The following is a 15,096-nucleotide window of genomic DNA, read 5'->3' as shown; positions in this document are numbered from 1 at the left end:
CTCTCCGGAATCCGGGAAGGATTCTCTCCGGAATCCGGGACGGATTCTCTCCGGAATCCGGGAAGGATTCTCTCCGGAATCCTGGAAGGATTCTCTCCGGAATCCGGGAAGGATTCTCTCCGGAATCCGGGAAGGATTCTCTCCGGAATCCGGGAAGGATTCTCTCCGGAATCCGGGAAGGATTCTCTCCGGAATCTGGGAAGGATTCTCTCCGGAATCCGGGAAGGATTCTCTCCGGAATCCGGGAAGGATTCTCTCCGGAATCCGGGAAGGATTCTCTCCGGAATCCGGGAAGGATTCTCTCCGGAATCCGGGAAGGATTCTCTCCGGAATCTGGGAAGGATTCTCTCCGGAATCCGGGAAGGATTCTCTCCGGAATCCGGGAAGGATTCTCTCCGGAATCCCGGAAGGATTCTCTCCGGAATCCCGAAAGGATTCTCTTCGGAATCCGGGAAGGATTCTCTCCGGAATCCGGGAAGGATTCTCTCCGGAATCCGGGAAGGATTCTCTCCGGAATCCGGGAAGGATTCTCTCCGGAATCCGGGAAGGATTCTCTCCGGAATCCGGGAAGGATTCTCTCCGGAATCCGGGAAGGATTCTCTCCGGAATCCGGGAAGGATTCTCTCCGGAATCCGGGAAGGATTCTCTCCGGAATCTGGGAAGGATTCTCTCCGGAATCCGGGAAGGATTCTCTCCGGAATCCCGGAAGGATTCTCTTCGGAATCCGGGAAGGATTCTCTCCGGAATCCGGGAAGGATTCTCTCCGGAATCCGGGAAGGATTCTCTCCGGAATCCGGGAAGGATTCTCTCCAGAATCCGGGAAGGGTTCTCTCCGGAATCCGGGAAGGATTCTCTCCGGATTCGATCTCTATCTGATTTTGATTCGATTTTGAGACGATTTCGATTCAATTTTTATTCGGTTTCGATTTCGAAATGTTGCTTGTTCTGAGTGAAATCTTATAGGAGTGCCGATGTTTTTCCATCATCGTCGTCTTTTGCATACGTTCAGGCAAGGGCGTGTGTGCATTTTGGCTGCATTGAACGTTCGACGTTGGTTATGGTTCGATGGATGGATGGCAATGAAATGACGACGTCGGTCGGTAAAAGGCAAGTCAATTTGACGCAGTGCTATCAAAAAACGATTTATACGGCGGTAGAGCATGTTGATTTGGGGTTTTTCAGGATTGACGTGGCGGACGTTATAATTTGCATAAAGATGTATGCGAGAGTGGGTTGCGCTGAGGAAAGGCAAATCTGATTGGACTGGTTTTTTTGACATTACATTTTCTCTGGGACACAAGCAGCTTCTTGCCAAGATGTCCTTTTTATGGCACAGTGGCATTGTAGAAAAATAAAATACTTTTGAGGGTATGGAAGTGAATTTTATAGCAGTTAAATAAATATAACAATAGAATTTCTAAAACAAGCCTTGGAAAACAAGTGTTTTAGAAAAGTTTTTCAACTAATTCTCGTAAGAATAGCTTGAAGAGCTCCAAAGCTCTTCAAAGAGCTCCAAAGCTCTTCAAAGAGCTCAAAAGCTCATTAAAGATTCAAGAGTTCTATATCTCTAGTCTAGTCTAGTCTAGTCTACACATATTGAAGATTCAAGAGTTCTATATCTCTTCACAAAACTCAAAAGAGCTCCAAAGCTCATCGAAGCGTCCTGAAGCTCCTAAAAGAATTCTAATGAACATAGAGAGCTGAGTAGCTTTTTGCACGTCCCTACTAGAAAAAGTAGCTGCATAATAGCCTAAGGAGCAAAAGATTTTGGGTCAAAGCTCTTTTGAGCTCTTTTACAACAAAAAAGTTAGTTGGGGTCAACATAACTCCTCAAAGAGCTCTCAAGCTCATTTAGGAGTTCTTATGTTCTGATTAAAGTTGGAGCGGATCGTTCGAACAATCAATGGAATAGATCCTACCGAGCTGACTGAAAATCATATCTAAATCAAATCAAAATCGAAACCTTTGATTTCTGATTTGTTTTCGTTCCAGTAAGACAAGTCTTCAAAATGGAAGCTTGTTATATCTAATCAACTGGGAAATAGAATTCGAATTCCAATTATTTCTCAGCTACGAAGAGATCGATTTTCCTGTCATGTAGCTGGTCGATATCAAGTCTCATACCGTACCGGAGCTACTTGATTCCCATCTTCAATCATCATCAAACATTTGCAATCACCTCAAATTCGAAATTAATGCTCTTAGACAAACGTCCGACTCCGATGCAATGATATGCTACCAGCCGCATTCATCTCAGTCAAAGCCTCTGCTTTTGATTGAATTCCCATCATCATCATCATCATCCAATTGGATCCACATGTATGTGACGACTTAGATGACGAAGAGGACGGCGTCCATGATAGAATTTCACCCTTGGCTGAGTCGGAAGCAAAACGCACTCAAAACAGCTAAATGACCAGTTTCTTCCTACCCTACCCCCGTTCGCAGAAATGCCAATTGCATCGAAAAGTTGCAGTTCCTGATGCATCTGAGGCGGCTTCAAGGCATTTCCCAATTGCAACCATTCGCAGACACAGCGCCAGCCAGCCAGTGTATGGCAACTGCGTCAATCGATTCGGAGGTCTCTCGTCGTACGTCAAAATCGCTGATCTCCGGGGGGCTGAACCGGTATAATTGGTGATGTTTATTAAATTACCCAGCCCAAGTATCGGACAGAGAGAAACAAGGAAAAAGATTCGGACGTTTGTTTACGAACAACGAGCCGCCGCCGCGGCCGCGGAGAGGAAAGAGCCAATCGATCGAACTCGACTCAGATTGAGCCGGTATAATTATCACCTTTTTGCCTTTCTACGGTGCCGTGCCGACTGTGCGGAAATGTTGTGTTCTTTTATTGAATGGGCAACTTTTTTTTATTGGAAAATTCGATTTCACAAGTACATACAATTAAATTCTACTTATCAATCTCAATAACTATTTTTCTATGCTCATGTAAAGGCATCTATCTCCCTATCATAAGGCAACATTTTAATGGCAAACTTGAACCTAATTTGCTACAAAATTTCTAAAGGATATTGAACACTAATAAATGACTACATAATTTGGTTAAAATCAGTTGTTTCATTGGAGAGATACACTGAAAACGAATCGAGTATAAGAAATGCAAAGTCAGCATCTGTGGAAATTATTTGTTGATTTTAGATTGAAATTTTGCTTTCTTCTTTTGGCACCCTGATCATGTTTCAGACGAGAGGTTTTCTCTGAGTTTGTTTACATTCATAGGATAGGAACCACGCCAATTGCTGAGTAGTCAGGTATTTGCAAAGTTGCAGGTTGAAGTTTCGATCGGAGGATATTGATAGAGCACTGGATCATGATCTGCACAACCACATTACAAACGATTACTCAGTTCAAAACCATAACTCGCCTCTTGGCTGCAAGTACATGGATTCCAGAGAGAATCCTTGGCGGATTCAGAAGAGAATTTTTGGAGGATTCTGGAGAATATCCTTCTGAAAATCCGGAACGAATCCTTGGAGGATTGGAGATTCTGAGAAGAATACTTGCAGGGATCCTACCGGGATTCTGCTCAAAATCCTGTCTGGATTCTCCTTAGAATCCTTGCAGGATTCTGGAGAGAATCCTTCCAGGATTCGGGAGAGAATCCTTCCAGGATTCGGGAGAGAATCCTTCCAGGATTCGGGAGAGAATCCTTCCAGGATTCGGGAGAGAATCCTTCCGGATTCGGGAGAGAATCCTTCCAGGATTCGGGAGAGAATCCTTCCAGGATTCGGGAGAGAATCCTTCCAGGATTCGGGAGAGAATCCTTCCAGGATTCGGGAGAGAATCCTTCCAGGATTCGGGAGAGAATCCTTCCAGGATTCGGGAGAGAATCCTTCCAGGATTCGGGAGAGAATCCTTCCAGGATTCGGGAGAGAATCCTTCCAGGATTCGGGAGAGAATCCTTCCAGGATTCGGGAGAGAATCCTTCCAGGATTCGGGAGAGAATCCTTCCAGGATTCGGGAGAGAATCCTTCCAGGATTCGGGAGAGAATCCTTCCAGGATTCGGGAGAGAATCCTTCCAGGATTCGGGAGAGAATCCTTCCAGGATTCGGGAGAGAATCCTTCCAGGATTCGGGAGAGAATCCTTCCAGGATTCGGGAGAGAATCCTTCCAGGATTCGGGAGAGAATCCTTCCAGGATTCGGGAGAGAATCCTTCCAGGATTCGGGAGAGAATCCTTCCAGGATTCGGGAGAGAATCCTTCCAGGATTCGGGAGAGAATCCTTCCAGGATTCGGGAGAGAATCCTTCCAGGATTCGGGAGAGAATCCTTCCAGGATTCGGGAGAGAATCCTTCCAGGATTCGGGAGAGAATCCTTCCAGGATTCGGGAGAGAATCCTTCCAGGATTCGGGAGAGAATCCTTCCAGGATTCGGGAGAGAATCCTTCCAGGATTCGGGAGAGAATCCTTCCAGGATTCGGGAGAGAATCCTTCCAGGATTCGGGAGAGAATTCCTTCCAGGATTCGGGAGAGAATCCTTCCAGGATTCGGGAGAGAATCCTTCCAGGATTCGGGAGAGAATCCATCCAGGATTCTGAAGAGAATCCATCCAGGATTCTGGGAAGAATCCTTCCAGGATTCTGGAGAGAATCATTCCAGGATTCTGGGGAGAATCATTCCAGGATTCAGGGGAGAATCGTTCCAGGATTCTGGGGAGAATCGTTCCAGAATTCTGGGGAGAATCGTTCCAGGATTCTGGGGAGAATCGTTCCAGGATTCTGGGGAGAATCGTTCCAGGATTCTGGGGAGAATCGTTCCAGGATTCTGGGGAGAATCGTTCCAGGATTCTGGGGAGAATCATTCCAGGATTCTGGGGAGATTCCTTCCAGGATTCTGGGGAGAATACTTCCAGGATTCTGGGGAGAGTCCTGTCAGGATTCTGGGGAGAATCCCCTCGGGATTCTGAGGAGAATCCTTCCAGGAAGAGAATCCTTCCGGGATTCTGAAGAGAATCCTTCCGGGATTCTGAAGAGAATCCTTCCGGGATTCTGAAGAGAATCCATCCAGGATTCTGAAGAGAATCCTTCCAGGATTCTGAAGAGAATCCTTCCGGGATTCTGAAGAGAATCCTTCCGGGATTCTGAAGAGAATCCTTCCGGGATTCTGAAGAGAATCCTTCCGGGATTCTGAAGAGAATCCTTCCGGGATTCTGAAGAGAATCCTTCCGGGATTCTGAAGAGAATCCTTCCGGGATTCTGAAGAGAATCCTTCCGGGATTCTGAAGAGAATCCTTCCGGGATTCTGAAGAGAATCCTTCCGGGATTCTGAAGAGAATCCTTCCGGGATTCTGAAGAGAATCCTTCCGGGATTCTGAAGAGAATCCTTCCGGGATTCTGAAGAGAATCCTTCCGGGATTCTGAAGAGAATCCTTCCGGGATTCTGAAGAGAATCCTTCCGGGATTCTGAAGAGAATCCTTCCGGGATTCTGAAGAGAATCCTTCCGGGATTCTGAAGAGAATCCTTCCGGGATTCTGAAGAGAATCCTTCCGGGATTCTGAAGAGAATCCTTCCGGGATTCTGAAGAGAATCCTTCCGGGATTCTGAAGAGAATCCTTCCGGGATTCTGAAGAGAATCCTTCCGGGATTCTGAAGAGAATCCTTCCGGGATTCTGAAGAGAATCCTTCCGGGATTCTGAAGAGAATCCTTCCGGGATTCTGAAGAGAATCCTTCCGGGATTCTGAGAGAATCCTTCCGGGATTCTGAAGAGAATCCTTCCGGGATTCTGAAGAGAATCCTTCCGGGATTCTGAAGAGAATCCTTCCGGGATTCTGAAGAGAATCCTTCCGGGATTCTGAAGAGAATCCTTCCGGGATTCTGAAGAGAATCCTTCCGGGATTCTGAAGAGAATCCTTCCGGGATTCTGAAGAGAATCCTTCCGGGATTCTGAAGAGAATCCTTCCGGGATTCTGAAGAGAATCCTTCCGGGATTCTGAAGAGAATCCTTCCGGGATTCTGAAGAGAATCCTTCCGGGATTCTGAAGAGAATCCTTCCGGGATTCTGAAGAGAATCCTTCCGGGATTCTGAAGAGAATCCTTCCGGGATTCTGAAGAGAATCCTTCCGGGATTCTGAAGAGAATCCTTCCGGGATTCTGAAGAGAATCCTTCCGGGATTCTGAAGAGAATCCTTCCGGGATTCTGAAGAGAATCCTTCCGGGATTCTGAAGAGAATCCTTCCGGGATTCTGAAGAGAATCCTTCCGGGATTCTGAAGAGAATCCTTCCGGGATTCTGAAGAGAATCCTTCCGGGATTCTGAAGAGAATCCTTCCGGGATTCTGAAGAGAATCCTTCCGGGATTCTGAAGAGAATCCTTCCGAGATTCTGAAGAGAATCCTTCCGGGATTCTGAAGAGAATCCTTCCGGGATTCTGAAGAGAATCCTTCCGGGATTCTGAAGAGAATCCTTCCGGGATTCTGAAGAGAATCCTTCCGGGATTCTGAATAGAATCCTTCCGGGATTCTGAAGAGAATCCTTCCGGGATTCTGAAGAGAATCCTTCCGGGATTCTGAAGAGAATCCTTCCGGGATTCTGAAGAGAATCCTTCCGGGATTCTGAAGAGAATCCTTCCGGGATTCTGAAGAGAATCCTTCCGGGATTCTGAAGAGAATCCTTCCGGGATTCTGAAGAGAATCCTTCCGGGATTCTGAAGAGAATCCTTCCGGGATTCTGAAGAGAATCCTTCCGGGATTCTGAAGAGAATCCTTCCGGGATTCTGAAGAGAATCCTTCCGGGATTCTGAAGAGAATCCTTCCGGGATTCTGAAGAGAATCCTTCCGGGATTCTGAAGAGAATCCTTCCGGGATTCTGAAGAGAATCCTTCCGGGATTCTGAAGAGAATCCTTCCGGGATTCTGAAGAGAATCCTTCCGGGATTCTGAAGCGAATCCTTCCGGGATTCTGAAGAGAATCCTTCCGGGATTCTGAAGAGAATCCTTCCGTGGTTCTGAAGAGAATCCTTCCAGGATTCTGAAGAGAATCCTTCCGGGATTCTGAAGAGAATCCTTCCGGGATTCTGAAGAGAATCCTTCCGGGATTCTGAAGAGAATCCTTCCGGGATTCTGAAGAGAATCCTTCCGGGATTCTGAAGAGAATCCTTCCGGGATTCTGAAGAGAATCCTTCCGGGATTCTGAAGAGAATCCTTCCGGGATTCTGAAGAGAATCCTTTCGGGATTCTGAAGAGAATCCTTCCGGGATTCTGAAGAGAATCCTTCCGGGATTCTGGAGAGAATCCTTCCGGGATTCTGAAGAGAATCCTTCCGGGATTCTGAAGAGAATCCTTCCGGGATTCTGAAGAGAATCCTTCCGGGATTCTGAAGAGAATCCTTCCGGGATTCTGAAGAGAATCCTTCCGGGATTCTGAAGAGAATCCTTCCGGGATTCTGAAGAGAATCCTTCCGGGATTCTGAAGAGAATCCTTCCGGGATACTGAAGAGAGTCCTTCCGGGATTCTGAAGAGAATCCTTCCGGGATTCTGAAGAGAATCCTTCCGGGATTCTGAAGAGAATCCTTCCGGGATTCTGAAGAGAATCCTTCCGGGATTCTGAAGAGAATCCTTCCGGGATTCTGAAGAGAATCCTTCCGGGATTCTGAAGAGAATCCTTCCGGGATTCTGAAGAGAATCCTTCCGGGATTCTGAAGAGAATCCTTCCGGGATTCTGAAGAGAATCCTTCCGGGATTCTGAAGAGAATCCTTCCGGGATTCTGAAGAGAATCCTTCCGGGATTCTGAAGAGAATCCTTCCGGGATTCTGAAGAGAATCCTTCCGGGATTCTGAAGAGAATCCTTCCGGGATTCTGAAGAGAATCCTTCCGGGATTCTGAAGAGAATCCTTCCGGGATTCTGAAGAGAATCCTTCCGGGATTCTGAAGAGAATCCTTCCGGGATTCTGAAGAGAATCCTTCCGGGATTCTGAAGAGAATCCTTCCGGGATTCTGAAGAGAATCCTTCCGGGATTCTGAAGAGAATCCTTCCGGGATTCTGAAGAGAATCCTTCCGGGATTCTGAAGAGAATCCTTCCGGGATTCTGAAGAGAATCCTTCCGGGATTCTGAAGAGAATCCTTCCGGGATTCTGAAGAGAATCCTTCCGGGATTCTGAAGAGAATCCTTCCGGGATTCTGAAGAGAATCCTTCCGGGATTCTGAAGAGAATCCTTCCGGGATTCTGAAGAGAATCCTTCCGGGATTCTGAAGAGAATCCTTCCGGGATTCTGAAGAGAATCCTTCCGGGATTCTGAAGAGAATCCTTCCGGGATTCTGAAGAGAATCCTTCCGGGATTCTGAAGAGAATCCTTCCGGGATTCTGAAGAGAATCCTTCCGGGATTCTGAAGAGAATCCTTCCGGGATTCTGAAGAGAATCCTTCCGGGATTCTGAAGAGAATCCTTCCGGGATTCTGAAGAGAATCCTTCCGGGATTCTGAAGAGAATCCTTCCGGGATTCTGAAGAGAATCCTTCCGGATTCTGAAGAGAATCCTTCCAGGATTCTGAAGAGAATCCTTCCAGGATTCTGAAGAGAATCCTTCCAGGATTCTGAAGAGAATCCTTCCAGGATTCTGAAGAGAATCCTTCCAGGATTCTGAAGAGAATCCTTCCAGGATTCTGAAGAGAATCCTTCCAGGATTCTGAAGAGAATCCTTCCAGGATTCTGAAGAGAATCCTTCCAGGATTCTGAAGAGAATCCTTCCAGGATTCTGAAGAGATTCCTTCCAGGATTCTGAAGAGATTCCTTCCAGGATTCTGAAGAGATTCCTTCCAGGATTTTGAGGAGAATCTTTCCAGGATTTTGAGGAGAATCCTTCCAGGATTCTGAGGAGAATCCTTCCAGGATTCTGAGGAGAATCCTTCCAGGATTCTGAGGAGAATCCTTCCAGGATTCTGAGTAAAATCCTTCCAGGTTTCGGATGAGAATTCTTTCAGGCTTCTGAGGAGAATCCTTTCATAATTTTGAGGAGAATCCTTCCAGGTTTTTGAGGAGAATCCTTTCAGGTTTCTGATGAGAATTCTTCCAGGTTTCTGAGGAGAATTCTTTCAGGATTTTGAGGAGAATCGTCACAAGATTGTGAGGAGATTTTTTAAAGGACTTTGGGGAGAATTCTCACTGGATTGTAAGGAGAGTCTTCAGGATTATGGCAATTCTCTCATGATACTGAGGAGAATTCTCGTAGGATTCTGAGTAGAAGCCTTACAGGATTCTCAAAAGAATGCTATGCGGTTTCTAACGAGGTTTTTTGAAATATTAACAAAATCATTCAAGGGTTCTGGAAAGAAACCCCCGAGGATTTTGAAAAGAATTCTGCGAGAGTTCTGAAGGGCTAGAAAATCCTGAAGAAAAACCCTCAGAATACACCATTTGTCAGAAAAATATTCACATTCCAATAAATGCAATGGGTACAGTTAGAACAGAATTGGAAAACAAGATAGTAAAACCATTCGTCCATTCCCAGCAATTTATCGCAAATTAATTTCAGCCCTTGACTGCTAAAAGCCCCATATTAATGCCTAATATCGAACATAGACTCGAAGCATTCTTGGAATTACAAGATCCTATCGGCAGACGAACCATTCTGCCGAGACGACGATAGTGAAAGCAGGCCACACAAAATTGCTAGGAGGACGACGACCGAGCTTGGCTTCAAGAATGTGAAACAACCTTTCTATCACACATACGCCATCGATGCCATAGGAGAGGGTGTGGAGATGCTGGGGTTGGGTGGGTGATCAAAGACAATGGATACCATAACAACGACGACGACGAGCGGAGCAGAGTTCTAATTGCTTCATTTTCGGGACGAATGCTTGTACTGGAGGGGTTGCCATACTGTCTGGTCCTAGTCTAGTTGGGCGGGAGGCTGTCCACCCGATAGTTGCTGATGCCGATGGAAAGGCTGCCTCTCAAATGTAGAGAATTTTTTAGCATTCAGTTTTAGTTAAAGGTCCAGTACATTTTGAACTTTAATTCTCACAGATCGGTTTTACTCCGATTTCCATATGATTTGGATTATATAACTTCCACTAATCCCATTACATGTTAAGGTCGATATTCTAGAACTCTGTGACCATCTCTGGCAGCTCCGATTAATTAGAGAAAGGCAAGTTCAGCCTGCACTGCCAGGTCCAGCACCGGATACAATGTGAATAACATTAGTCAACTTTATGGGTTGACCCTTCGTGTAACGCTCCCGTCACATAGGAGCAACGCATTTCCATACGAGCGCACGAGGCAACCGCCTCTGCCGCCGTTCATTCCCTCTAAAAATAATTCATTCTATGAAATTAAATTTAAATCCATTGCACACGAACGCGTCCGCGTCGTCATCCTGGGACCAGTCGGCCAGCCACCACGACCGGGACAAAGGTGAATGATTGATGATGACCACCCCGGAATCCGGAACGAACGCTGCTGCTGGTGCACTGCACTGGATGGACGGACATCCAAATGGCCGACGTCGTCGACAACGGTCGGTTGCGAACGGATATTTATCTAACGGATTTAATTTCCATTGCTAAACGGGACAAACGGACGGACGGATGCAACTTAGGCTACTGCCAACATTGGACTCTCTCTCGGCATTGCAGAGTACTGTACACAGCATGTATCCAACGGGTTTTGCATTCCGGCCGGACTCCGGAGCTGGATCAGTTCTGGTTCAACTACTCTGCCTAAATCTACATTAATTTATGGCTTCTGGTTCGGACAAGCACTCGGTGACTCTCGGAAGCGCGGTCACATTCCGGCGTTTCTGGTGAGCTTTACTGTGCTAGTCAGTTGGACGGTTAACTGTGTAATTGCAATTCGAGTGACGGTAGATAGTTGCTTAGCGAAGATTTTTATCAGCTTGTTGTAACTTATGGTGGAACTCAAGGCAAATACAACAAAGAGCAGCCAAATATGTTCGGCTCTGTAATGTTCAATGGCACGTGAGCATATTAAAATATAATACTTTATAGTATATAAGCCCATTAGCAATGCAATGCAAAGCATATTGTCAACTGGGTGTAACATGGATTGAAATAGGGAAATGTAACGTGCAGCCCAGATAAAAAAAAATCGGCTTCGGCTCCGTAATGTTCAAGAATGCTTGAGCCTGCAATGTTATTAAATGAATCAAAACTATTAAGTTTCGTAACGTTTTCTAATTTTTATCCTATTTCTAGATTTTTTTAACACATACTTAGAAATTGAATACTGATCGCTCACATCGTAACACAATTTGGTGAGCTCGTTCCATTTATTATAATTTTAATTTATTATGTTTTCCGTAATACTTATGAGCAAAAAGAACTAAATTATACTTACGGTCCTCGCCGATGCAGGACATTCCCGGAGCCGTCGGGACATTTGGAAATACTGAAAATAGATCAGAAAACATGGAGATGGTTAGTCGAAAATGATTTGACTGTTATATGTAGAGTAATGTTATGATCCCATCTTAATGTCCTATGTAATCTTTACAAATTTACTCTAAAAACTTTAACACAAGTTCGAAAATAAACGTAGAAAATCACAGCGTTGACACAATTTAAACAAATTTTCTGAGATATTATAACAATACGGTTCGAATTGGTTAACAACCACAAGTGTGTGGTAGTTAAATAGTTTCCTTCCTCTGAGGTCAAATACTTTCGTGGTGATACTTCTCAGTGAAAAATGAGTGAAAAATTACATGGAACATCGCTATTACCCAACTCATAACAGTGCAAACTATCTAATCCATATTGATTCGACAATTTCTGCGACAAAACCACCCTGGGAAAAACTTTTCCCATCACCGTCGCCGGGAAGGCGCGTGGAAGACGAAAATTTGAAAATTTGTCAAATGTCTCCCACATAGTGTCATCTCACGGCGGCACGGCACAGCAAAACCTTCCTATTCTCCAACCAGTCAGTACTGAACCGACGGCGACGACGGCCACGGTGAGGACAAACACTTGAGCGCCAATAAAGTGCTTTCAATTTGTCACACCCTCATCCCACCATCATCGGTCACGGACACTGTCGCGCGTGGATCCTCCTCTCCAACCGGCGACGGAACAGAACGGAAACGGTAGAACGCCATTTAGGGCCTTAATTTATACGCCTTTTTGTCAGTTGTTCGGATCGTCCTCCAGCGGCGGTGGCGGCGGCGCGTGTTGCGGGAACAACAGAACGGAAAGGACACACTATTTGTCTCACGATTGGTGCCCGCTTCGCTCGTTTCGTTGTTGGCAGGCATCAGGAGACAGCGGCAAATAAAGGGGTTGGAAACTAAAATAAAATTTTTCGTCTGACTGATCTGGCCACGAGCAGGGGTGTTTCAACTGTGCAGTACAGATCGAAAGAAACTACGAACCAATGCGCGGAAGAAATAAAAAAAATTAACAATTTGTGCAAATGTTTCCAAACAATAATTCCCTTTTTTTAATTGCGAAATATTGTCACTTTTATGGTAAAATCATTTGAAATATACTATGTAACGTATGCAAATCTAATTTATTTAAGATGTGCAATTTGCATGAACTGAAAAATCTAGATTTACCAAAAGAATAAGTAGAAATTTAACTAGGAAAGATAAGAAAACCATACGATGTATAGTAATTTTTAAATATCCGATTATTTGCTTTATCATAAATTAAAATTATATCAACAAGACTTATTTTTCACCTCAGAATTCTGTGAAAATTGTCCTCAGAATTCTGTGAGAGTAACTCGAAGAAACATCCAAGGATTCTCCTCAGAATCCTACAAGGAATCTCCTCAGAATTCTGTGAGAATTTTCAACAGAATTCTGTGAGAATTCCCCTCCGCATCGTGTGAGGATTCTTTTAGAATCCTGTGAGGATGCTCGTTAGAATCCTATGATGATTCTCGTCAGAATCCTGTGAGGATTCTCGTCAGAACCCTGTGAGAATTCTCCTCAGAATGCTGTGAGGATTCTCCTCAGAATCCTGTGAGGATGATCGACAGAATCCTGTGAGGCTGATCGTCAGAATCCTGTGAGGATAATCGTCAGAATCCTGTGAGGATGATCGTCAGAATCCTGTGAGGATTTTCCCCAGAATCCTGTGAGGATTTTCCCCAGAATTCTAGAAGGATTCTCGTCAGAACCTTGTGAAAATTCACCTCCGAATCCTGTGGGGCTTCTCCTCAGAATCCTGGAAAGATTCTCCTCGGAATCCTGGAAGGATTCTCCTCGGAATCCTGGAAGGATTCTCCTCAGAATCCTGGAAGGATTCTCCTCGGAATCCTGGAAGGATTCTCCTCGGAATCCTGGAAGGATTCTCCTCGGAATCCTGGAAGGATTCTCCTCGGAATCCTGGAAGGATTCTCCTCGGAATCCTGGAAGGATTCTCCTCGGAATCCTGGAAGGATTCTCCTCGGAATCCTGGAAGGATTCTCCTCAGAATCCTGGAAGGATTCTCCTCAGAATCCTGGAAGGATTCTCTCAGAATCCTGGAAGGATTCTCCTCAGAATCCTGGAAGGATTCTCCTCAGAATCCTGGAAGGATTCTCCTCAGAATCCTGGAAGGATTCTCCTCAGAATCCTGGAAGGATTCTCCTCAGAATCCTGGAAGGATTCTCCTCAGAATCCTGGAAGGATTCTCCTCAGAATCCTGGAAGGATTCTCCTCAGAATCCTGGAAGGATTCTCCTCAGAATCCTGGAAGGATTCTCCTCAGAATCCTGGAAGGATTCTCCTCAGAATCCTGGAAGGATTCTCCTCAGAATCCTGGAAGGATTCTCCTCAGAATCCTGGAAGGATTCTCCTCAGAATCCTGGAAGGATTCTCCTCAGAATCCTGGAAGGATTCTCCTCAGAATCCTGGAAGGATTCTCCTCAGAATCCTGGAAGGATTCTCCTCAGAATCCTGGAAGGATTCTCCTCAGAATCCTGGAAGGATTCTCCTCAGAATCCTGGAAGGATTCTCCTCAGAATCCTGGAAGGATTCTCCTCAGAATCCTGGAAGGATTCTCCTCAGAATCCTGGAAGGATTCTCCTCAGAATCCTGGAACGATTCTCCTCAGAATCCTGGAACGATTCTCCTCAGAATCCTGGAACGATTCTCCTCAGAATCCTGGAACGATTCTCCTCAGAATCCTGGAAGGATTCTCCTCAGAATCGTGGAAGGATTCTCCTCAGAATCGTGGAAGGATTCTCCTCAGAATCGTGGAAGGATTCTCCTCAGAATCGTGGAAGGATTCTCCTCAGAATCCTGGAAGGATTCTCCTCAGAATCCTGGAAGGATTCTCCTCAGAATCCTGGAAGGATTCTCCTCAGAATCGTGGAAGGATTCTCCTCAGAATCGTGGAAGGATTCTCCTCAGAATCGTGGAAGGATTCTCCTCAGAATCCTGGAAGGATTCTCCTCAGAATCCTGGAAGGATTCTCCTCAGAATCCTGGAAGGATTCTCCTTAGAATCCTGGAAGGATTCTCCTCAGAATCCTGGAAGGATTCTCCTCAGAATCCTGGAAGGATTCTCCTCAGAAACCTGGAAGGATTCTCCTCAGAAACCTGGAAGGATTCTCCTCAGAATCCTGGAAGGATTCTCCTCAGAATCCTGGAAGGATTCTCCTCAGAATCCTGGAAGGATTCTCCTCAGAATCCTGGAAGGATTCTCCTCAGAATCCTGGAAGGATTCTCCTCAGAATCCTGGAAGGATTCTCCTCAGAATCCTGGAAGGATTCTCCTCAGAATCCTGGAAGGATTCTCCTCAGAAACCTGGAAGGATTCTCCTCAGAAACCTGGAAGGATTCTCCTCAGAATCCTGGAAGGATTCTCCTCAGAATCCTGGAAGGATTCTCCTCAGAATCCTGGAAGGATTCTCCTCAGAATCCTGGAAGGATTCTCCTCAAAATCCTGGAAGGATTCTCCTCAGAATCCTGGAAGGATTCTCCTCAGAATCCTGGAAGGATTCTCCTCAGAATCCTGGAAGGATTCTCCTCAGAATCCTGGAAGGATTCTCCTCAGAATCCTGGAAGGATTCTCCTCAGAATCCTGGAAGGATTCTCCTCAGAATCCTGGAAGGATTCTCCTCAGAATCCTGGAAGGATTCTCCTCAGAATCCTGGAAGGATTCTCCTCAGAATCCTGGAAGGATTCTA

General features: G+C 45.5%; 1 protein-coding gene across 6 annotated transcripts in view; it reads right to left on the bottom strand.

The window, feature by feature from the left end:
- Window positions 1–15,096, bottom strand: part of LOC109621323 (atypical protein kinase C) — a 340,341-nt gene that overhangs the window by 120,785 nt on the left and 204,460 nt on the right. For all 6 annotated transcript variants that reach the window (XR_003898073.2, XR_009998664.1, XM_062856287.1 and 3 more), the window contains one exon: window positions 11,317–11,367. Coding sequence is in view for 4 of the 6 variants with exons in the window: in XM_062856287.1 (XP_062712271.1) it covers window positions 11,317–11,367 (51 nt within the window). In the remaining 2 variants the exon portion in view is untranslated. The remainder of the gene's footprint in view (window positions 1–11,316; window positions 11,368–15,096) is intronic.

Source organism: Aedes albopictus, chromosome 3, assembly GCF_035046485.1.
Source record: "Aedes albopictus strain Foshan chromosome 3, AalbF5, whole genome shotgun sequence".
Lineage (NCBI taxonomy): Eukaryota > Metazoa > Arthropoda > Insecta > Diptera > Culicidae > Aedes > Aedes albopictus.
The sequence above is the reverse complement of the archived record's forward strand: the minus strand, read 5'-3'. Positions and strand labels throughout refer to the sequence as shown.